At 42.6% G+C, this 25803-nt stretch overlaps 1 protein-coding gene across 3 annotated transcripts in view; it reads right to left on the reverse strand.

Moving 5' to 3' along the window:
- Window positions 1-25803, reverse strand: part of XPR1 (xenotropic and polytropic retrovirus receptor 1) — a 109502-nt gene that overhangs the window by 21266 nt on the left and 62433 nt on the right. For all 3 annotated transcript variants that reach the window (XM_080407380.1, XM_080407381.1, XM_080407382.1), the window contains 6 exons: window positions 14759-14860; window positions 8783-9006; window positions 4770-4919; window positions 4272-4355; window positions 3689-3770; window positions 54-241 (listed from right to left, as the gene is read on the reverse strand). In XM_080407380.1, the coding sequence (XP_080263506.1) occupies window positions 54-241; window positions 3689-3770; window positions 4272-4355; window positions 4770-4919; window positions 8783-9006; window positions 14759-14860 (830 nt within the window). The remainder of the gene's footprint in view (window positions 1-53; window positions 242-3688; window positions 3771-4271; window positions 4356-4769; window positions 4920-8782; window positions 9007-14758; window positions 14861-25803) is intronic.

The raw sequence follows: 25803 nt of genomic DNA on the forward strand, positions 1-25803 counted from the left end.
ATCCTCCTGATACGCCGCACAGCTCAACCCCTCCTATAATCTATCCTGTTTACCTCAAAGAGATGTTGATGGGACAAGTTGCTGCGGGGATTGAGTTCGAAGATGAGGACGTGATTCACTCCAGCCTGTCTCCAGCCATATGTGTTGATACCCAGGAGAAAGAGGAATTCTATCAGGAGAAAGCCACCTCGATAGATTCTCACCAGTGGCCACACATTTGGTCCATCTATAAAAGCCACACCTGGCAAAGACAAAAATGAAATGACTTTAGTGACAGCACAGGTCATGCCACAAAGCAAAGCTGCGCTCCACTGCTTTATGCTGGTTCTCAGATGCTTGGCTGTACCCCGTGAAAACGGGGTACGCTCGCACGCGCCTGCACCTTCCAGCAAGCGGAGAACTTTTTGCCTGGCCTGTCTGAGGACTCAGGAGCGCTCTGGGGAAAATCTGCTTGCCAGTTGTTGTAGCTGGGGCATTAGCAGCCTCTCAGCTCCCCTGTCTCGCACTACAGGCACGAGGGACAGCACCAGCGTAAATGGTGACTACGTGCACTTAAACCTTCTGGTTGAGTGGAGATGAAATACTTCAGCTCCCCAACAAAACCAAGAGCCACTTAGAGTATTTAAAACAATGCTAAACTATGCCTAATCACTGAACTCAATACGACTGTAATGTAATACATATTCATAACTAGTAACCTAATATCCAGCCGCACCCACAGAGAGAACCCAACGCAAGGCAGCACTACTGGAAAGCCTGTTGCTTCCTTTGTTCACTCTTCAGGGTTTTGGAAACAAATCTGCTTAATTTCAAATAACAAGTAGCCTTATACAGCAGCAGCTTCTCTAGCACAAGCCTCTGCAAAATACCGACCCCCCGCTGGCCGATACAGGTTTTAGGAGAAAATAAATATACAAATAAAATACAATTGTTTCAATCCTCAATTCCAGCTTCATTAAGTGTTTCTCACCCACATGTTTTTTAGGAGGGGAGAAAAGGAACACGCAGGTTTACAGAACGGATGCTAAGAATTTATGCCCACAAACCTTCCTGTCTAAATTAAAGCCTCAAATTTTTCAAACTTTTCTTCAGAGAAAGCATACCCATAGGAAGTTTCATGTGTTCAGCATCTGTACTTTATACTATATAAGATTATGGAGGAAAATTGTGCAAGGAACAATGACTGAAGAACTGCTGCTTTAAATTTAAGACTTAAAGGGACTACTGGATTCAGGCAGAATGGAGTCAAATTTTGGACAGAAAAGACAGACACCCTGAGGAAGCTGAAAGAAATAAGTCTTAAATAGGGACTTGCAGAAGCAGCATTTAAAATTTAACCTGTAAACCAAGGGAGGTGCTTCCAAAGTGGACAGAGTAGCCCCAAGAAATGTCTAGACTGAACAGGACAGACGTGCTGTGTGCTGTGGTTTTTCCCGAAGCAAACGTAGTTCAATATGACAGTTTAGCATATAACTTCCACAGCTAACGCACACTAACCTGATTTCTGGATGCTCAGGGTGGTAGAGGGCCATAACGGCAGTGTGAAACAGCGGCTCGTTCTGGAGAAAAACCAGCTGCTGAACAGCACGAGCAGCTGAGATACTAAAATGTGGAAGCGAGTATTTCTGTTTTTCCCTCCTCTGATACTAAGACCCTGTGTAGTTTAGCCTCCACAGCGCAAAGGCTAGATTTGATTCCCTTTTCATGTTTCTTAACTGAACCACGTTCTTCACTACAGCCGAGCAGTTGGCCTGAAGACCCTCAAAGGACCCCGCTTGCAGGGAAGTGCCCTGCAAAGGTGTATGAGGTTCCAAACTGGCGTGACCCAGTGCAGGGCTCAGTACTACAGCCCCGAGGCAAAGAGCTTTTCCATTCGTAGTGTTTCCACCCAAATCCAATACAAGCGAAGTCACCCCGTAGGGTCAGCAGGCAGGTGACACTCGCTCAACGCATCCCTCCAGCAAGCGCGGGCTCTGAACAAGGTGCTCAGAGACAAAGATGTCCCTGGTGACAAGCCCAGCGGCATCGCAGCGTAATTCTCAAACAAGAGACAGGGCACTGCTGCAACAAGAGCCTTGAGATCTTGCGTGAAATCTTACAGGTTTCTGGTTAACGCAACACATGCCCATTTCCACAACTTTCAGCCACAGTTACACACTGTGGCACCTAGGAAAGCTGACACAGAAACGGTGAGGCCTCAAAATTGGTACTCTCTAGGGTGACACCCTCCTGGGAGCCACCTGTAGCATGTGCAGTCTTTAACAGGCCCCAAGTTATTATGAACTCATCTCTGCAAAATGTTGCTGTTCTTGTTTTAAAATCAGGCAATAAGGAAGTGATTTACTATTGCAAGTCGTGTTCTAATGCTGTTTCACAGACCCTGCACATCGCATACTAAAATCCTATCTTAGTCAATCAAATCATGAAAATAACCTGGCAAAAGTAGCAGAGAGGTTAGCAAAGTAACATCCAATTAAAAACTAACACTTTACAGTTACAATACAGGTTTTTCCCAATATCTGAAGTAACGTACAGATATCAGATCACGTCTGCAGATACAAACATACCTATTATTCACACTAGGTTAGTTACATCTGCCCTAGAGATACAATCATTTTTATGAATTCCTTCTCACAACTGTGTAACTTTTTTATTCTTAATACTGAACCATAAAGCAAACAACTGGCTTAATCATATTTGCATCTCACGAAGAGATCAAATGTCTAAGTAACAGGGGGAAAAAAAAAAAAAGATACAATGAATAAAGAACAGCTACTACACATTAAACAGACCCTTTACACAGACGGGTCAACTTTCTGCTGCTACCACAGGAAGACCAAACCGGGAGCACTGCAAACAGCTTCTCAAACAGAGACATTTTATCCCAAGAGATGACAGGATCCAATTACAGAAACATCTAATTAAAAATTCTTTTAAGTCAAAAACACAGACATGGGCTTTCCCTAATGCAAGAGCTTGTACGTTGATTTGTTAAGGCTTTTCCTTTGTACTCCTTAAGCAAGTTACAAGACTACTGAAATCACACATGCAATTAGCAAAGTTGCTTGTGATTAAGCACTGGATCTGGATTTACAGTACTAACATGGCTTTTACTCTAATCAGAGTCCAAACTCAGAAGGCACAAAACAGAATAAAACCAAGGCCTCAGATATGCAATAATTTATTGTAGCTTTTAAACAACCTCACCAAAATCTGCCAACAAGAACAATTCAATCAATGCCCTTAACAGGCACCAGGCATTGAAATCCTAGAAATTTCTACATGAAAATGTCCCAGCTGGCACGGTGCTCACATGGCTCCATGTCTGGTCCCATTCTCTGTAGGGAGTCAGTACTGTGCAAAAATTAAGTTCTACGAGCATCTCTCTCAAGGTGGGTGAGGGCTGCATGTTCACAGAACAATAACAGAAATCTGTCTTTACACATGGATGTTGCACCTCCAGATTATCCCTCCAAGAATAAGGAGGAAACCAAGAGAACAAACCATAATATGTTCAAAGTCCAAATCCAAAATCCACATACATAACATGAGAAACCCCACAACCTATTACTGGAGCAGAACTAACAGTTCGTAACAGCGTGATGTGACTCAGGCTCATTTAATCCCAAACATCCCGACATATCCAAACCAAGGCACGGCAGCAGCCGGTCCAGCCAACGATACCCACCTGAAAGTATGACAGTGACGTTCAGTGCAATGAACAACCCACAGAACAATCCAACCCTGAATGTAGTCCAGGCTGGTACAGGCTGCAAACAAAGCAACGGTGGAATTAAGGTGGGGTCAAAAGGTTATCAGCAAAGTCATTAATCTGCGGAGTAAACTTAAAATCAGGAATTAATGTTCTGACGCTGACGGCACTCTTGCTCTTGAAGTGAGGTTTTTAAAACTGAAAATGCTGCGTAACATTCTTGCCTATGTTGTTGCTGTGTTGAAACAGAGCTTGGGCATCTCGGCACCCTTTGAAAAATATTCTGGACCGCACAAACACTAAGCATATGTTATTATTAGCACGAATTTCCTTTAACTATTTATCTCATCCCTTCATTACCTTGTCTGAGTGCATTAGGAACAGTAAGTAGGCTACTTCCAGATTTCCCAGAACCAAAATGGATTACGTGATCGTGCTCCCCTCAATTTGCAGAGCATGCTCACATCAGTTATTTTCACTAATTTGTTCAGATATTGAATCTAATGTGGCACCTCAACAAGCTGGAGAAGCAGCTTTGCTGCATAACTCAGTCTCTCACCTGAGCTGCTCCTAAGGGTGGAACACGCAAACGCTTCATAGCCTTCTGTCTGTCTCCATCTTCTAACTCATTGGTCACCACTTCCTAAGGAAATGAAAGATAGACATCACAGAAGTTCATTCTAATGATAAGCACATGGTGCTGCATTCAAATAAAAAATAACGGTTGGTTTCCACGTTACATTTGAGCCCTGGCCCAATACTCCCCTAATAAATGGTAACAAAGATATGAAAAGCCCACCACACTGCATCAAGTGACTACACAATACAAGCAAACACTGCACCAGCTCTTCCGAGCGAAAAGTTACCAGCTGAAGAGAACATACCCAAATCTACGTAAGCAGTGCCAGAAATCAGTGGCATTTCAAAATCAATTAACAGTTGTCTTGGTGGTGAATACAAGCTATAGAGAGGGCAAAACATTACAGGAATCAGTAGCGAACAAGAAAATACTGTTTTCTACATAAAAGAGGAGCAACGCCCAGACTAGCATCTTTACCTCCGTTTCGGATATAAGCTGGTTGATCTTCTTGCAGGTGTAGAAGGGTGCCACCTCCACCTCGGCCACACGCCACTCTGCCCCCCGCGCTGTCTCCAGGTTCTTGTCATGCTTCTTTAAGATCTTGCGGAAGCCGGTGAAGTTCAGGTTCTGCAGACAAGGGAGAAGAGTTACTTTTAACCTCAGTCACCTGCCAAGAAAGTTAAATGGTTCTATTTCCAGTGCTAGCAAAAAAAAAAAAAAAAAGTTAATAAGAAGAATCAGAATAATTGCGTCTATTGTGAGGAAGTACGAGCTACTACTTTATTAGAAGTAATACATATCCCTACATATGCCTGGCAAATAACAGAAAAAACATGGGACTCAAGGGCATAAAAACAGGTCACTTATTTGCTGGGAACTACCTAAACCTCATATTCCCTGAAAAAGCCAAATCACTGCCACTTTCCTCCTTAATGCAGGAAGCAATGACATTCCTGATGAAACCACACTGAAGACAAATAACCTTTGGACATATTCAACACTTGTATGTTTGAAGTTACTTCCAGACACGCTCCCTCCGTCTGGGCACACCTGACTGCATACGTTCCAGGTACGGCAACTCTGGATGAGCAGGAGCTGTAATGAGCTCTTAACAAACATACAGAGCTGCAGGAAGGCTACGTTTTGTCTCAGCTCCCCCAGTCAGTCCTTCAAGGGGTTTTCCCCTTCTGAAAAGGCCAGGCTACTGACTTCTAGTTTCTTTAAACTTTACATTGATTTTCAAATCAAGTTCTCCAGATAAGTGCACTACAGACGGGAAATCTTTATATGAAAGTTTTGAATGCTGCAGCTTAAATCCAAACAAGCGCACCCCCATAGCAGCATCCTTTTCCACCTAGTACATTGCACAATAACTGCAAAACTAGTTGAGGCTTGCAGATGTGGGAGATGTAACTCTCTAGAGGTATCTGCAGAGATAAGCACATGATGCCGCATTAAACCAAGAATTAACGGTTGATTTCCAAGTTATATATGAGCCCTGCCCCAACACTCTTGTAATGCCCAGTAACTAAGAGAGGCAAAGCTCACCACACTGCCAGCAACCGCCGTGACACGATGCATCTGAACTCCTGCATTTCATAAAGCACCACTCAAAAGACTCAATGTTTCATTCAAGCAACAGGAGGAACGCAGACAGACCATGGCAAGATTTACTTCTAACAAAGCTTAGAAAGTAGCTTGGAAATAGAAATGGAGAAAAACAGCAAAATCCAATGCCCTGGGGAGAGGCGCCAACTACTCACTGAAATTATTTTGAATCTAATTATGCTCTGAGTGATTTAATACCAGACCCCTAGTATATAGGTGGGGAAATGAGGCTAAGGAGGCAGAGGCAGGAAGCCAATGCATTAACGATCTGCATTATTGCAGACTAGAGACTTTAATTACTTTCTATTGGAAAAGCCAGCATTCCACCCCCGGAGGAGCAGATCACTATTTAAGAAACTTGAAATGAAAAAGGCAACAAAACGATGATTTTGGTCAGAGATTTTTCTGTAGCCTCAACTAACATCACTTTTTGTGCCACGTGGGCTATCACAGCCTAAGTCCGATGTGCCTTGGCCGGTCGGGGCATGCTTATGCTAGGCACCCTAGAAGCTCTCCAGCAGTGTTTCATCCTCTAGCTGCAAAAATTCTGCAACCCCAAAGTGCATGATAAAACCACTGTTGGTTACAGCAGTACTTGTGACAAGGAACATGCAGCAATGGAACTGTGAAACAGAACAGTCAAACATCATTTATGCGGTCAGACGTTCTGCTACGCTTGCTATTCGTGATGCTTTTATTAGGCAAGGGGCTTTCTCCAAGTCTGACTTCCATTTCTGCTGAAAACTAATCTAATCCATTGAAGTGAATCAACTAATGATCTGTTTTGTCATTAAAGGTGAAAAAAACCAAACAGTGCAACTTCGGCAATAATATCATGCAAGATCAAGTAGAAGCAAACAGTGGACTCAAAAATCTTTGCTGACATACCAGTGTATTAGGAAACGCACCAGCAAGGCAGATGCACAGCAATTAAATAAGACTGATTCAGCCTCCATTATTGCCTGATGAACAGACTACATTCTATACAATATACATAAGTAAATACTATATGCTTAATTTCTCAAGATGTTTCTTTAAAACACACTATTTCAAATAGATTTATCTATCTATGCACACACTCTGGAATGATACATTACTGTTAACAATATATTAATTTTATCAGAAGATTAAGTTAAACAAGTAAAAGCTGCCCCGGAGACAAGTTACAGTTTCACTTGGTGTTTGGTTTGTGTACCTTAGGCATGAACGCATCCAACTCTTGTTCAGTCCTAACAGACTGAGGAATTCGCTTCACATGGATCTTCCTTTCTCAGTAACCCAACTCAAGACTTCGGCATTACATGAAACCCATAGTCTGATATTTATAATGCCACCTGTCGACTTCACTTTACCTCCTACATGAAGGCCTCAGATACATCATCTTCCCACCAGGTTGTTGATTTTCCTCTCTAAAACTGCAAAAGCTTGAGTATTCCTTGTTCTTATATTCTAAGCTCAAAAGCGTTCAAGAGTCATATTGTGGGATTTGGTTTTGTGTCTGTTCTAGTACTTGTATTCTTTGTCCTCAACTTCAAGACCAATTCGAATTAATTTTTCTTGTTCTCTCTTTGAAGTTATGTTATAGAAAGAAGCTCTTCTCCTTTTGGAAACTGTGAAAGCTATCAAATCCAGATGGGTTTTACATCAATATTTGGTATACATACAATGGATGTTTTAGCAAAAAGCAAAAACATAAGTGTGAAAAATGCCTTTCTTCACTGATGAATAATAGGAAAATATTTTCCAGGGGAATGACCTATGATCTTTCTTTTCTTTGTTTGGTTTTTTTTTTAATTATTATTATTATTTTTTTAAAAAAAGGGAAGAAAACACAGCATGTAATACTGATTTACTCCTGAAAAGCTAGATACTCCATCTTTCCCAGGATTTTGAAGTAGAAACTATCCCTAAAATTTAAACGGCTTTATTGAAAAACTCATAAATAATTTCTGGACAAGTGCTCAAAGACGTAACATCACTTTAGGAGAGGTACGGACACTCAGAATTTTGGAAGAATATGTTTTGTCCATACTACAGAGCGATACTCGATTAATTCTTACAGTGAATTTTGTTTAGTAAAATTCTCCAGTACAATGCTGGTAAAGATCTAAACACAGATGTAGTGAATTTAACTTCAAAACACTCTTACTTAACAAGCTAAAAACCCTCACAGTAAGACATTTAAAAGCATTTCAGAGTTTTTAACACCAAAAGAGCTAGCCCAGCAAAAAGGATCTTAACAGTTTCAGATCCTTGTTTCAAGACTTTTTGGAACAAGATCAGCATCTGCAATATTTACCATGCCCTTTCATGCCAGAAATCCAAGTACAACTAAAGATTTGTTTTTCCATACTTCAAGGCAAACGAGCCTGTATCCTACAGAATTAAAAACACTTTTTTTAAATGGATGTTTTAACAAGAAATTCTGATATAGCAAGGTCACAGCCACTGCCATGGTAACGCCAAGAGGAAACAGTACATTAGCATTTCAAGTTTCATTACAAATACTAGATAAAAGAGCTTCTTCACTAACTTGCCAGCTCCAGCCCTGCACAGAGCAACACATTACAGAAGAAGGAGGTCCCAACGTGACTGCGTGTTCTGGCCATGCCTGGGCCAAGGGTGCTGGGGTCAGCCAGCCCAGAAAAGGAAGAAGGAAGGTCCTTCTGCAGGTCAGCTCAGCATTTCTAGCTCAACAAAAAGCAACAAGGCGTATGCTGCTAGCTGCCAGGCATCTGCCTTTTCTTTAAAATTGTTTAGGGACCAAAAAAAAAAAAAAAGAAATTTTAAAAAGATGTCTTGAATGAGGCAACTCAAAGATACACAAAGCACAGAGATGTTTACATGCAGGGCTTTGTAAAACCACCTCTTTTTGCAAGTACCTGATAGTTCTGCAGTAAGATGAGGCTGAGGTAGAGCTCGCTGAAGGCCAATTTCAGATCTTTGATATTCCTATGTTGGACACGCTCTTCGTGGGACAGGTGGAAGACCGGCTTTCTGCGCCGCTGCAGTGTGGACACCCCACTGGCTTCTTTCTGTGCATCCAAAGTTGACTGTAACTCAGTCCGAAGAGTCGTAAACCTGCGCTGAGCTTCTGCAAGCTTTTCTGTTCGCAAGGAAAGGGGAAAAGTCAGATGAGAGGACAGCAACTTGCCTACCGAGCCCATCAAAAGCACTATACCTTTTCCTCAAATAACGTGTCTGTAGGTAATAACCCCACTGCCTGGCCTTCCCCCACTAAGCATTAAATTCAACTGCATATTTCTCTTTTAGGAAGCTCCTTCTCGTTAAAGGTTTTAATGCATTATGTAAGGCATACATGTTCTCAAAAAAAAAAAAAAAAAAAAAAAAAAGCCATCATGTCAGACAAGTCTTAATTAAGTCAAAATCAAGGGGCTGTCCCCTCAGCATCAGCACTAGACATGAATTCAGATGTCTCAACCAGCCAGCCCAGCTGTGATTTCTAGAGGATGCTTGTTTCAGGACCATATGGATAGCTGGATGGAAGAAGCCCAACCTGCAGAGCTGCCACCTGTACCCAGGGGCTATAAAGCACCCCAGGGACGCACAGTCAGGCCTCCCCAGGCTGGCAGAGCCCCAGCTGGATGTGGCCAGGCAGATGGGGTCCCATCCAAATACCAGAGCAGTGACCACACATCTCCTCTGTGCGCAAAGGAAAGCTGCTTGCCTTTCTCAAATAAAGCAAACGTACAAAAAGCACGAGGAAAAAAACCCCAAACTGCTAGACAAGATTATAAAACTCGACAGTTAGCAAGCAGAGCACTTTTCATATCTGTGCACCCACTACTGACTACGTTTACTGTCTTTTTTTATATGACAGTAAGGAAATCAAAGGGAAAAAAAAATACCCAAACCAAACCAACACACTTCAAATGTGACACTGAGTTTTGCTGCTCAGAGAGCAACGCAACCCCTCTGCCAAGCTCCCGGTGACAGACAAACACAGCTTCTGCTTTGATCAGGAGTTACAACACTACTAGCTGCTGTACACGATCCACTGTAATAATTTATTCCTCTTTTTCTCAGTTTAGGCTCACACAGGTTAGAAGCATTGCCTCATTATTTACTGATTAAAGGGACAGTCAACTTGCATTTAAATATCATTTTGATGTGTTTTCAGATCAAGTCAGTCTCTCTTCCTCACATCTCCAGTATGGAAAAGGTGTTCCATTAAACATGCCGCTTTATGTACTTTCAGAAAATAATCTTTTTGGCTAAATAACAATCTTTTAATGCTAAAACCAGCATAACTGACACTATTATCTTTCTCTTTGTTCTGTACAACTAGTTCCTTCCTGGCTTCCCCCCACACACACACTACGGCTTCAGTCACAGCTTTGGCATCTCCGTGGATAAGCTGCTGGCCAGGAAGATGGTGAGCACGTGGGCAGTGTCGGAGCTGGCCGGGAGCTGCAGCCACCGCCACCCAGCAGCACCCACAGCCATGGAGCCCCAAGCTCCCCCCGACACTCCAAGCTCTGCCCGACGGTCTCCTGGCTGTCAATTTAATTCTCTTTGTCAGTATCTTAGATAACTTAATGGTAAATTTCTCAATTGCCCACCCCCCCCAAGAAGTAGGATTTACTCCTATGGGAGAAATTCTGACCTTTCCCCTCAGTCTTATTCAATTCTGGTTAATTTTAAGAGCAAAACTGCTCTGTAAATAATTTTACAGTGTTCTTGCGTAAGATACGTTCCAGAAGGAGAATGGCTTTCTGAACTGAAAATGGGGATCAATATAGAAAAATCAAGTATGGAAGAGCCCAAAACTCTCTATAATTTTCTCAATTATAAACTTCAATAAAGTATGAGGTTTTAAAAAGACAGAAAAGGACAATTAGTCTCTGACAGCTTCTACAGCTGGCAAGGACTTCACCGAACAGAGGCAATGCGGCCCACAGTGAGAACTGTCTGCCCGCAGCCTACAACCACATAATATCTAAGACACACAAGGACAGGCTGCGAAAACAATAACCTCTCCCCACTTTGAGAGCTCTCCCAGGAGGAAGTAACAGATATCTATTAGCATAGCTGTTAGAATCAAAAGCCTTCACATAAATAAAACTCACAAGTTCATTCTCTACATTCAAAACATCATATTAAACCGCCTGTGACACACTGGGATTACTTTTGCATCAAATTAGTAAACATGGAAGAGTTTAAATTTACATTTTTCAGTTGAAAACATGATTCCATTGTCCTTATATCCAGAAAAACCTTAAAATCCATCAGACTAATAACACAATAAAGACACTTTGAAACAGTTACAAAACTACTGCTGCAATTTTCCTATATGTCTGCAAAGCAACATCCACAAAAATGCATCATCTCCAAATACAAACATTCTTCTAAATTATGCACCACTGAGAAGAGTCATGTGCTGTCTTCTATACAGCCCTCTCCATCCATAGGGGAAGACCACAGTCCTCTGAGGATGAAGCTTTAAAGGCAACTGATCCAGCCCTGTAATGACCTGCCACTCCCCAGAAACAGCAGTCCTGCACCTTTCCCCTCCTACCCTCTCTCTTGCACTGAGTCTAGTTATCTGGTCCACAAATCATTTCATCTTGTTAAGGTACGATTTTATCACCAAAAGTCATTGCAGAAGCAAACCAAGACAAAGCATGTGCTGCTATTCTTAAAACCTCCTAGGGAATTGCCTAGGGAAACGGCAAAGCAGAGTAGAAGTCAGTTTCTCAGTTTGCAGCATACTCCAAAGTAATTGAAAAGGCATTCACCAGCAATTTAGCACTCAAAAGAGTGACTTTTAAAAAATATGCCACTCAGAGTTAGAAAAAAGCAGCGTACACTTAGAAACTGGAACCCCTCTTGTTGTATTGCAGCATTTTGCACAACTTGATGCCCACCGAGTCCTCAGCTCAAGTGTAATCTCACGGCAAAGACCAAGGAGAAATCCAAGACCAACAGAGGCAGACTTCAACAAAAGTGTTTGCAATAAAGTAGGAGCTTTGCCCAAAAAATGTTTCTAGATCCTGACAAAAACCCACTGTCTAAAGAGTCATCACCTCAACTGTGCAATTCCAAGTTGTTTTTGACTCCCTTTTTCAAGTTTAAAGAAAAGTTCACACATAAGGTTCATTCGGGAAAAAAACCACCCAAACTATCACACCAAGAAGCTAGTAAGATTTCCCCCCAAGGCTCCAGTTTACATGGCCATGGTTGTGATCAAAACCTGTTACACCATACAGGTGGTTGAAATTACCTCCAGTACAGGAGGTAATGGACCAGCTACCCAGCTCGGGGCTCTTTTAGCACTCTTTCCTTTTCCTACTTGTACATATTATGTTCAGTATTTTGCTTACCAAGTTAAAGCCGCGGCTTCCTACAAATAATAAAACCAGCTCCTGAATTAACCACAAAAATGTTACTAGCTGAACAGTAGCCCAGCAGATCCTGATGATGCTAATTTAAAATATAACAAACCTCCCGTCTAGAAAATCCCAAACACAAACCAAAACTGGCCACAAATAAAACTTTAACACTTGAACAGGCATTCCTCTACTGGAACCATCTGAAAATTTTACTGCTTTCCCCCCCGCCCCCCCCCTCCTTCAGTTGAGCACAGATTTTCTTGAGTGTAGTCCAAATGATCACAAACTGTTTATCAAATCAGTTTTAGTTAATGGCAGTTTTCCTTCCTACTGAGCTGGGATAATAGTCCGGGGAATTAAGGCTATGTTTGACGACAGCCAGCAACCTGAGCACACAGCGAAAGGCAAAGGGATTTTGCAGCAGGCACTGCAACCCCAAGTGCTCCGGGGAGCCGGAGAGGAGCTGGGCCCTGGGAGAAGTCCATCCCAAGAGGATAGGGTTGTCCATGCTGTGGTAATCTCTGGCAATGCTCACCAAGGACCCCTCAGCACAGGGCAAGACAACAAGGAAATGAAGCAGAGAGAACAGAAAGCGTAGCTTTCGTGAAAAGGGATAGTATTTATTGTCGTAAAGACAAGCATGTAATAAGCTATATAATAAGCCTACAATAAATAGGATGTACCAGGTCATGATCCAAGCCAACCCATGCTTGGAGTTACAATAGGGTCCAACATGACAAACTTCTGACATGATCAAGAGGAACCACTGATGGAACATGTCTTGATGCAGCTTAACGTTAACAACTCTAATAAAGTGTTTCCATACTATTAAAGTCACGTCACTCTTCTGCAAATAAAAGACTTATTTTAATCTTATCACAAGAGATTTTCAAATTACATGTATTCTCTCCTATAACTTTTCAAAATGACAGCCAGTTGGAAAAAAACCTACCCTATATTATTAATGCCATTTTAAACAATGCTGGAATGGGTGCGTATATGTGGGTGCACGTGTGCTAGCAGGTCCTCATTAGGGAAAATTGTAATCAGTACAGTGCATCTAAATTGTCAGAGCTTCCTCCACAGAGTCTAGCTCATAGTCCGTAGGATATGGTATAACTAGAAAGTAAGGCAAGTTGCTGAGCATAAAAGCCTTGCCTCAGACCCGGGACAGAAATAGATCTCATAGGGAACCAGAACAATTGTTCTGAGTTAGGTACATATGAACTGCACGTAGAAAAATGCTTATAAACTGTAAACCCTAATAAAACATACCGCTTCTACCTACAAACTGCCCCTTGCCCTTGTCTGACATCCACTCTGGCTACAGCAAAGCCACTGCCCAGGGAGCCGGCGAGCAGGCACAGCTGGCCCCAAAGAGGTTTATTCCCCGAGATGGAAGCTGAACAGAGGCAAGGCAGCACAGTTACTGCATCTATTATACTTTCAGCTATTCTCATGTTCGCAACCCAGATCCTGCTAGTCATAAAATAGCTAGCAATAAAGTCATCACCTGATGGCTATTAAAATATTTTGCACAACTCAACTTTGTCTTTACTACCAGATTAAAATCAGAAATAGAAAAGGCTACTGCATTGTGCTCCAAAAACCTGTTTATAGCACCAAGGCAATAATAAATCACCGCGCTAAGAGAGAGTATAGCAGAAGGCAATGCATCATCGTATCCATATTTAAACACTTTTCTAGTTGAAACTCCACTTTAAACCTTACCAAAAGAGGCTGAAAACCAGCCAAAGTGTAATGGTGGGTGGAACTGCAGCACGCTATTGCTAAGCTTTTTGTAGCAATATTACAGGGTGAATTTCCAATTATCCCATTCTAAAGTTTATTTTCAAAACACAAGGATGGGAAAGCAAACTTTCTCAGGGAAAAGAACAACAAATAGCACTTTGACATATGACCCCTAGGAATCCCTACTCTTACCACCATTACATTTTTACTCAATTTACTAACCAGGACTTTATACAGAGCCAATGACAAATTCCTACTGGTTGATCTACTCCAGAAAGTTGCAAGGATATAAGGAAGAGTTAAGTGTTTACAAACTTGCTGGATACATCAAGATGGTCAAGTTACCATACATAGGCAAGTCCACAATCACTAACCTGGCACAGTCTCAGGGAACATCAGCTAGCAAGCTCAGCATGCCTAAAAACACGCACAGGAGTCTGTCACCATGCAGAAACTGAGGAACTGAGCCCTGTATGTAAGCTACCAGCTCAGTTTAAGAGCATCTTCATAAAGTTCAGCAGGATGCTATTGCAAAGCAATGAAATCACCTGCCCTTCATTCTCTCTCCATTCAAATACCACGGTTTAGCTCCACATCTGTCATTAAACCAGAGCAGTTTCCCATATAAACCTGCCCTATAATTACCTGATGGTAGACCTGCGTGACCACTGTGGTTATTCTGAAAGGTTGGGAGCTTCAGACTCGTTTCATGTTGCTGTATTTTCCACAACTATACACAAATAAGCACCTTACCTGAATAGAAAATGTTGATTTTGGCAAGTTCTTTCTCACAGGTTTGGAAGAACTTCTCTTCAAACGTGGCAAAGCATCTTTTTACTGTGTCCTCATCTGTGTCTATTAAGAAAAAAAAAAAGAAGTTGTGATACAAGAATGTAGGAACAATTTTCTAAGTGGCTGTCATGGAAATATTTCTTCAGAGCAAATCCACCTCCTCTGTCACCCAGGGAAAGAAGCACAATCATGTCCAAAGGGCTCTGAGGGAACATATATTTGCCTGTAGAAGGAACTGCACCAAGAGAAAGAGGGAAAAACTCATATTGGCAGTTAACAGCACCTTGACCAAAGTTTCCATCATCTTTTTTGATCCTTCAAGCGCTGCTGCAGGTCTTCCACGCTTCATTTCTGCTACCTAACCCAGTTTGCGTGACTGCACCTGTAGGGCCACTCTGGATCAAGACTGTTCTTTATACCTACAGGATCTTAGGAACTTTATTTTAAACAGCATCTCACCTACCACCACAGGGCCACCTACCCTAAAGTCGGACACCAGTGGAAAGTGAAGACCATGTGTCATCCCTACCTGCCTGCTCTGCTGCCTCCAGCACCCTGAAGCCACCTCTCTGCTGCCACATCAACCCAGCACAGGGTGGTCCCTCCTCCTCCTCCTCCTCCTCCTCCCTCCTGCATTGCTTCTGCAACCACGCAGTCAGCCCAAGCAGGGAGAGATCTTCCAACCCAAACAAAAGCAGATCAAGTAGCAGCATAACCACCCCTCAACGTGCTACTGTCACTCAACGTTAGGGCTAAATTCTTAAGCTTATCCACCCAGATGTTGTTCTGCTCTGCAGTCTTGGGCACTGGCAAGCTCTCCAATACAAACTGGAGTGAGAGCAAACCTCTTTCACCAACACTGGGGTTTGTGGTGGGGGTTTGCTTCTACTTCCCTGGCTTTGCCATAGCAGAAAGCCAAGTACCATCAGTGCCGCGTGTTCATGCCCTGCCCTTTCCACTGGTCAGTCACTTCTCCCAGAGCTTCTCCAGTGCTCCCACCACTGCAGCGTGCTGGGACCCCTGTACCAGTGTGAGCATACCACAGGCACTGGGCTTGCTCTTGAAGAACAAAGGTGGCCATGAAAAGTATTCATCCCAGCTTAGCAAACAATTGTATTTAGAAGGAAAGTGCCAAGTTTTTAAATTAAGGCTTTATTTGACCCTCCAGGAGGACTCACTGGCTTCAGCCACCACTCCCACCTTCTCATCACTACAATCCTTTAAATACAAATCTAATATCACAGCAAACCAAAATCTGCCTGATGAGGATACTGGAAACTGCCTGGAAGCTACCTTCTTCCCTCCTGGAAAATAAAAGCTTTCTCTCCTAAGGAAAGATTAATGGAAGAGGCCTGAATTATGGTGATGGTGATCAGATCCACACTTCTTCCCTCCTGCTGCTCTGGGACTGTTTTAACTCTTTTGGAAGAGCTATCTACAATTCCGTAATTAAAGCCAAAATTTGAAATGAAAGCAGCAATGCGGTCACTTTGTTGTTATAAAAAAAACACAGTGCAGCATCTCCATAACTGCAGAATTTCAAAGACAGAATTAATTTTCTAATAATTAAGAAATTAATGTAATGAGCAAAAAATTAAGGAAGACATGCTATAATTACAAATTTTAGCACTGTCAAAAACCTGTCGCACATGTTCCTAATGCTGAAATGAAGCAGACTACGCAGTCTTACAGACTGAGGAAGGTTAGCATTATTACAAAGAGGAAAAAATAAGATTTTATTATGGTCTTGATAATGTCAAGAAATAGACTTTGAAATACATGTTATTCAATTGAAAAGACGAGCAACTACACAAGAGTTTCACTCATTAGCGCATAAAACACTACACTGTCATAACCAAGAAATCTTTTTCTTTCAGCACTAATTTCTAGGTTAAAAGCTTCATAGTAGTTTTAATCAAGAGAATATTTAATTATTAACTTGTAATATTTAGAATTTTCTGATTTTTATGTTTGTGGCACTAAACATCATAACCCCCCCCCCCCACTTCAGTAAGGTTTTTAAAAGTTCGTACAGAAAGAGCAGATAGCAGAATGCAGACCGCAGGGTACAGTTGGAAGAAGCCTGTCTCCTTTTGCAGTTTGACAATGCTTTAAAGAGTAAAACAGGAAAAAAACCCAACCCAAACCCAGCCCTGCCCAGATGACTGCTGTTTACAACTCCACCACCCAAGGGCTTGTAGAAACGAATTCACAAGGGCTCCACAGGCTGTTCCAAACTCCCAAGGTTTGGCTCCCAGGGTCCCTTTATTATCTGATGATTATACTTGCAGATCCACGGCTACTCCCAAGGATGAGGGCTCCCTCCCTTGTGCACACAAACCCTGAAATGACAGGGCTCCATCTCTTTGCTGAAGCAAAGCCGCAGCAGCCCTGTGGTGTCATTACACCCTTGCCCGGCGTCACCGGCCCGACGCGGACTTTGCAGAACCGCACACTTGCGTGCCGCAAGCGCTCCTGCTCGCCTTTGTGCCTCCACACAGATCCCTCTTTGCAGGCAGCCTAAAGCACCAGGAGGACAGAAAATAACCCTGCTTGGGGGCTGGTAACCTCTAACATCAGTCACAGCAGTTGCAACATCCCACCCTGGGGCCCTACCAGTAAAGCCAATCCGAACTTGCCTCAGAGAGCTCTAATCCTTCACCCAACAGCCCCCAAAAACAACGCGGGCAGACAAAACACAAACAGGGGGGTGAAGCAACAGGAATTGCTGTGCTATGATCTTAATATGCAGAGATTTTATTCACTACTTGCCTGAAACTTTTCAAATAACAGTAAGCAGGCAGGATCAAAACAGAGCTGACTCCTAAAGATGAACCTGAAGGTCAAATGCTTCAGCCCAAAGAACTTACACATCTCTAACAGAAAAGCTTACCTATAGACATTTTCTATAGATGACATGAGGTAATCACCCTTTCCTCCCTTTAAAAAAAGTCATGTAGAAATACAGGCACACAGGCTCACTGCTTTCCTGCTTCGGAAAGAGTGAACCACTTCTGCCATCACTTGTTTCCAGGTTTCAGTAAGTTCACAGAACATAATTAAAACGGAGAAAGTTTTTAAACATCAGTCACTGGAACTATACAAGAATTTTTTAAAAAAATCTCATCAGGAAGTAGAGTACATATTTTGTCTATAGTCAAGCCCGAATATTTCTGTGCAATCAAAATATCGCCTTTTAAGATAGCAAAAAGCTCAGCAAAGCCATGTAATGTTAAACTAACATAATGTCGAATAAATTAATAAATATCTTGGTTTGTATATTACTAACCATTTCAGAAAATGATAAATAAGTGTGTTAAACAGTTTGACGGTATCTGAAGGTTAGATGAGGAGAACAGGTTTTAAAACACCAACCAACCAGCTACTGGAGGACCTTTCAAAAACCTTGAAATTAGGAATTCAGGTCTCTATTTCAACCTCCAAACACTGCTGACTCAGAGGAAAGCAAGTTCTATATAAACTATTCAAAATCCTTCTCCAAATGTCAAACACCTTCTTAGAAAAGGTATTTTGCTGACCACAGTGGACGCCAGCTTTGCAAATCAGGATTCTCTGTAAATAAAAGGTTTCCCGTTGGTCCCATTCCCACCGCAGCTCAGTCATTTAGCTGCAATAATAGACAAGTGCTGCCAAGGCTACTGCCTTTACTTATTTATCCCTGCCCCCCCCGCCCAAGGCTAGGACAGGACAATGTTTTTTTGCCATGAGAAAAAAAGAGGGTGCCAGAACCTGGCTTTGGATTCAGAAGCTCCATGACAACAGGAGCTGTTTTGAAAAGGCATCCAGCTATTGCTGCCAAAAAGGGCCAGCAGTAACCTTCCTTTTGTCCTTTTTCTATAGCCCTAATACTCCATTCACCCCAAACGCCAGGAAGCTGCCCCAAACAAGGTTGCCAAGAAGACAGTCTGATCAATACCACAGCTTCCCGACCTCATCTTCCTACGCTGTTGCCTGCTCTCAGTAAAAAACACAGTAAGCCTGAAAGGCTCTTGCTTCTCCTTGCAAAGCCACCAGGTAAACCAGTAGCCCTGTTGCCACACTGTCCAGTTTGCAGAGAGCTCAGACACTGGCACAACCTAAAACAGAACCCGAAGTTGGAAAATTAACATGCGAGTTACATTCCTGCACTGTCCCAAGCACTCATTTCTCAGTGCATCTGTCAACTGTTAACTTAATTTCTCATTTTCTGCAGCTGGAGGATACAAACAAATGATCAGCATCCCAGGCAGCTCTGCTTACTTCCATGCAAGAAAACACACAGTAGAAGTTTTCTTTGTTAGAGCAGTGCCCTTTAAAAGTAATCATTAAAAAATAAATAAATAATCCTTTAGTCTTTATCATGCTGAATTTTAAGGGGCATTTGATTAAATAAGATTAATCAGCTTTGTTATGAGATCAGCACAGATGCAGTTCTCTGAATCACCTTCTGTTTGCCACAAAACAGTTTTATCTGAGTAAGGTTATTTCAACACTTCATCTAGAGAGGCAATTTCTTTTATTAGAAGGAGTCTGCCCTCTATTCAGTGGGGAAAAAAAAAGGTCAAACAACACTGGCATTAAACATATCAAATCATATGAACAGGTGATCACAACTTTAATATCAGCACCATTTGTGGAATACACTAAATGTTTAACATTTTCCACACCCGGCCCTTGGCCTCTTGCTAACTAAAAGCCCTGTACACAGGGCTCAAATAGGTCTACAACAGAACTGTGCTCTCAAAAATTAAAAAGATTTAAAAGACAGTTTTCTTGTTTCCAGGTCTATGAAGACACTAACTGCTTATACTTCTAGGCTCAGTGGCACATTAGGGAAAACAAGAAAAAAGGCCACTTTAATTACCACTCTCAAAATTCTAAAAAAGTGGGTCACTATAATGAAAACACGCACCTTCCCCAACCACCTCCCCCCCCGCATCAGCTCTGTGGGTCTACTCCACCATCACAATCTTCTAATACCCTCGACAGTTCTACAGCACCAAGATTTTAGTTTCTCAAACTTTTGCAGTGAAAAAAATCTAAAGAAAAAAAAAAATCAAACTGTGTAATTCATAAATTCAAGGATGAAGGTTACCTTTACACCTCTAATGCACCATCCTCACATTTACTGGAGTATTTTTCCAAAGGAATGGTTATTCCGCCATCTATCTCCTTTCTTCACAGCAGAAAGCTACGCTTGGGTCAGCTGCAAATGGGATCACTCACTGAAAGCTTCCAATAAATCAATTATTCACCATGCATTTTCATGTCCAATCTTGTTGCAAATAAAATTCTGTGTGAGAAAACTTCTAAATGCTTAAAGTAATTTCTTCCTAGGACATATTCCTGCTATAGGAAGAGGAAGGAAGCCAGCTCTGCTTGCAGATAAGGAACATTTGCATTCATGTTACTCCACCTTAACTTCTGGGCTGCAAATTGTACGTACACACGTCATGGTGTGCATCTCTCTTGGAACTTATTCCACCAACCAAAAAGTGGTCCTCGAATTAAAATACTACGAAATCAGCAAGAAAGAAGCTTCATGCAGTAGTTAATATTAAAACAAAAAACACTAAGGAAACTCATAGCTGGCCATACTTACTTTTCTAAACCATCATAGATGAGCTAGCTAGTCAGCTCTCCACTTAATGAATGCTTTAGCCCAAATTAGATTTGGTTATTAAATTATTTCCATAAATCTAGTAATAAAAAATGACCACTCAGGTAGCAAATGAGGTTGGTATTGCCCGCACATGCAGTGTTTATGTGTGGGTAGGGGAAGGAGGCGGCAAGAAGTGCTGTAGGTCACCAACACAAGTTCTCTCAGGTTTTGGTTGCCCATTTTGTTGTTTTTACCGATTAACCCAGAATCAATGGACTCTATTTCAAAATCCTTTTCGAAATTACAATTTTCAGGTTGGTAAAAATTTGGCTTCCTTATTTTTAAATTGTATCACCGAAATCTTAAAAGGAAACCAGCCAGATTTTTGTGGATGGTTTATTTAGCTGGAAAGAAAAAGCAGCATCCACAATCTGCTTACAAGCTAGATATCCAACCAAGTACCTACTATAAATTATTTATATTTGTGACTCTGTAAACATAGATGCTAAAGCAACGACAGTGTCCTGGTATGAACTTCAAGTGCAGAACAAACAGGCAATGCAGTAGCCAGATGTGAGAAGACAGCTGTTGCCCAGCTGGCTGGCTATGAGCTTTGTAGCTCAAAGTGTCAGGTTTTGTAGCCTGCAGGGCAGCTGCACAGCTGTTCGACAGGTTCCCTTCTTTAAACAAGTATCTAGCACCCATAAGAAGTCATTTTGCAAAGCAAGAAGGTGGTACTAATCTTTGTCAGCTATTACAGGGAAGTCACCAGTGCGAGAGCGTGGCGGTGCTGTCACTAGATTCTCCTGGTATGAGTGAGGCTATGTGCACATCACTGTGACAATGGCTCTGCAAAGCCATCTGTGCAATGATGCTCCTGAGCCGACCTTTTTCAAATTATCTTCTTTCAGAGGAAAACGATCCTAACCCTTCAGCAGATATGTATAAGCGTGGTTCGAACCCTGAACACCTGGAAAAGGACCTCAGTAACTATTTTCCAAGTAGCTGGGGTGAGGGGATGCAAGAGGGGTACAAAACCCCCCAGCTAGGTTGCACAGCTTTGGAGCATACACGACCCCACGGCTCTGTAAGCTGACATGCCAGCTGCCCCCAGTTCTGTTACAATTGACCATTGTTGTCTCAATTTTTAAACTGCCAGTGCTGTCTCAGCTTTGGGCTTATACCTCCATTTTGTCCTCTGTCCTTATACATGACCACTGTGCTTCAACGCTTTCGTGATGCTTCGTTTCTGTACCATTAGCAAAATCAATATTCCCAGCAGAATCACAAAACCTAGGCTATGCGATACCTCAGATTCGAAGGACAGCTAGGCAGACACTTGTGACAGAAGAAAAAAAAAAAGGCAGAAAAGATGCCTAATAATATTTCAAAGCCTACCAGAAAAATATTGTTAATACAGCATGACAGACCTGGATGCCAGGAGACATCATACAGTGACAGCACCCTCAATACCTGCCTTCCCTGGTTAAGAACAACCTTTAAATTCTTATTTATGAAGGAAAGTAAAGATCCACTATATGTTTTTTTGCAAAAGTTTCCCAATAAACTAGACCAGAAATGCCACCACCCACTTAAGGGTGAAGAAAAGATGGTCAACAAGAGCTAAGACTCCAGATGAAATGTCACCTTGACCATTACCAGGCTCCAAGACAAAGAATGGATAATACCAGGGTTGAGTTACTCAGTCAGTGCATACTAGAACCTGTCCAGACATAATGGTCATGTATGCTCAGTTTAGACAAGTAACCAGCGATGTAAACGGAGATGCTGCAGCTTTGTGGAATTACCAGGATCATACTGGGACAACCCCTGATTACACAATGCACCTGCATGTTCCTCAAGATGCTGATCTACTGCCTTGGGTCCTGGCTTTCAACAAGAAAGACAGCAGCAATTATGGTTGCACAAAAAAACCTGTATCACAGTTTACACATCTGAGGTTAAGTAATACAGAGATACTCCAGCCCCTTACAGACGAAGCAGTCTGAACTAGCCCGTACACCTCAGACAGATGCTACATGAGACAGAGTTCAGCATTGCCATCCATTCCTTCTGCCAAGGGAGGCCTTCATTAGCAACGTTGCATCAGAGATGATGGTTTCCCCCTCCTACCTCAATGACGGGGCCACCAAATAAAAAAGTTAGCAGTATCTGTTCATGCTTTTAAGATCTATTGAATGGATCTCACGTAGATAATCACAGCTGTGTTGTATGCAGGTACAAAACAATCCGAAAAACCTTTCTTCTGCTAATTCAGATGGATGGAAATAAGGATACTTCCCAAAGATGCCCAACTTGGTCCTTAACCCAAGGAGGCAAATGCAAAAAGAAAGAGTCACAAAAGCACACAACGGCATGGAAAACCAAGACCAGAACTGTTGATTTAAAGCCAGGTGCTCGGAGTTCAAATGGAAGTTCTCCCGTATATTCACCTACCCCACATTCCCTTCAGCCCGGCTAAACTCAATGCATTCAGCAAATCCTCAGCTGACTATCAGTACAAGTGCTAGAGCTCCCGACCTTTTAGCCAAGGGACATTTAAACAAATATGTATGTAGGCTCCAGGAAAGGGAGGGGAAGATCATTCCGGTTATACAGATTGGGTCTTTGGGCCAGCCCCCCAAGCAGTGATGGAAAAAGTTACCATGGGGACTGAAACAGCAGCAAGAGGCAATGAAAGGAAAATTAAACACTTCAGCATCAAATACAGAAGAGATCCTCCACCCTAAACCCTACAAATACTCTCTCCCTGCCTCACCTCCTGAATGAAGGTTGTACTTCACAGCACAGAAAGAGAAATAACAGGAAACTTTCCAATTTTTTTTAAGTGCATTCATATTTATCAAGACAGACATAAATTTGATCTTGTGAATATTTTAATCAAGAAAAAAAGACTTCTGTCAGGAGACAAAGCTTCATAATAAAATGACTGTTTATGCTCCTTTTATTTAGCTTCCAGTTTTAATAGTTTTACTTCCAGAATGAGAAATTTTTACTAAACATAATACTAAGCAATAACAACTACCTTCTCATTAAAACTGCACAAACCCCTTCAGAACATCTGACATAACCAAAAACACAAGACAGGAATTAAAACAAAACTGAGCAATTACAGCCAGTTAAAGGAAAAGTGATAAAGTGCACTTTGAAAATCCTGTGTTATTAGATCAAGTTTTTTCCTCCCCACGAAAATCACATGAAGATGGAGTGACGGGGACATCCAGCTGCAGTTCTGGCTGCCCTTTATGTCTTGCTCAGACACACAGACGATGCCCCTTCCCTTGCTCTGGTACCGCTGCCCATTCAAGCCCACAGTGAACCAGTTCAGAAAGTTAATCCGGTATTTAGAGAACTACTTGATGTTACAACTAAAAAGCATTAAAACCCTAATTGATCAATAAACTAGTTGCTTGTGGTTTAGTCCTCTGCAACAGCTCCTTGCAGGTAGGAAGGAGGCAGCGAGGAGGAGATTACCCCTCTGGCAGCAGCTACCTGTTAGACTGATTTAACTGGAATATCAAATCGCCCCCCTGCAACTCACATATATCTTGTGATAAGAGATGACTAAAAGCATTACCCCGCAGCTCAGCTGACAAGGAGACGTCGGTAAAGCCAACACAACTCACTTGAGTTGAAATCACATGCCCATACCCTTGAAATGAACACAGTAAATGTCTCGATTATTAGTTAAACAGATTGAACGCGTCCAAGCTTTGGTCTTTTTCTGCGCAGCGCCTAGCCTCCTGCCAATGCTCCAGCAGCACGCGTGCCTCTAGGCTTCCCTTCTTCCCAAACTCTGGAATGATGCATTCGTGGGGAAAAGCCTTCCCTACCTTGAATGCAAACTGGCTGGTTCCATACATCCTCACAGGTCGTACGTGTACCAAAGGTGCTCTGCACGTGACTGGCTACACACCAGGTCCATACGTTCCCTTGCAGACATTTTCCTCTGCCCACAGCCCCCACGGTGCTGGCAACATTCAATATGACAGTGACATACAAAGTAGAAAGAAAACCTTCTTCCCAGAAAAGAACTGAAAAGGTTGAATAAGGTTCATACATGCATGCCACGACAGTCTTAACCTGTCACCCGCTCAGCTGAAGAACAAGATAAATGCAGGGCAGAATCATCTTGAAATGTAATTTAAGTCTTGTTCTTTCAGTGCTTTCTCCCCCACTTTCTTTCTCCCACCTCCACCAAATATCAGTTTCTACAGTGTGTGTGTATATTATTTTTCTTTTTAACTTGCTGGCAACAATCAGGTTGTGCATCAGCAAGTCCTACGAGAAAAGTGCTAATTTATGCTGAAATAAGAGGCCCAGAAACTATTGACATGTTCACAGTGATAAAGCCATCACTGCAAATGCAGCCTGACAAGCTGATCACCTGCGCTGCACCACCAGCCGGTGCACCCTTACCACGCTCACCCAAACTGAGTCTCGCACCACCTAAGCAGCTCTGCTCCTCAGCAGGACTCACGGGTGGTCACCAGCAGGGTACACGCTCGAGGAGCTTTAGGAAATTACCCCCTTTCAGCATTAAACCCATGCCCTGCTCAGGCTCCTGTGTGCACGCTGTGACAGCAAGCCCAGCAGCCCGACAGCCCGCTCCCCGCTGATGGGAGCGATTAGAGAGAGCTGCAGAAACTGGACCCACATCAATTCTTCTGGACTGATAGGTAACACATCCTAAGTAACGAGTAGAGGCATCAATTTGTTCCTACAAAACCTCACTTGGGACTCAAGCGCTTCTTTGAGAGCCAGTCCTTGTCCCCAGCAATCTCTGCTGCTCTGGTACAACTGGGCAACCAAACAGCCACGTGCTGCAGGAGCGTATTCCTGGCCCTTCCCGGTTCCCTGCTGGACTCTGCTGTGGAAACAACAGCCCGGCTATGAATGAGGGGCCAAGATAAGGCCTAAAACAAGCAGCAAGGTCAGTGTAAGGCAGAACAGGGAGAAAAGCAAGCTCCAACTACAGAGGTAGTGTGTAGCGGGTCTCAAAATATTTCTTTTGAGGAACCAAGCTATTTAAACCCAGAGGTATTTCATCCTGCTGCAGGTACGCACACCGGGAAACCACAGCCAGCGCTGTCTGGAACGGGGGAATCTTCTCCATTCTCCTTCTCCAGGAGGCACATACCTCCTGCTCTGTGTTACCTAAGCAAACAGCATCCGCGTGGCTTCGAGTGCTGTCAGTAAAGCCACCATAACACAACTACTCCTGGTCAGCAAACCCCTCCGCCGCTGCACACTGAGGTGGTAACCTCAGAGCCAGAACCACCTCAAAGGCCACAGGAACGTGTTGCTCTGTTACCAGCAACCGTTCTCTGCCTCACGCAGCACCACAGACAAGGCCACTCCACATTCAGCCGCCCAACGAAGC

This window comes from Falco punctatus (genome assembly GCF_963210335.1).
Source record: "Falco punctatus genome assembly, chromosome: 11".
Classification (NCBI taxonomy): domain Eukaryota; kingdom Metazoa; phylum Chordata; class Aves; order Falconiformes; family Falconidae; genus Falco; species Falco punctatus.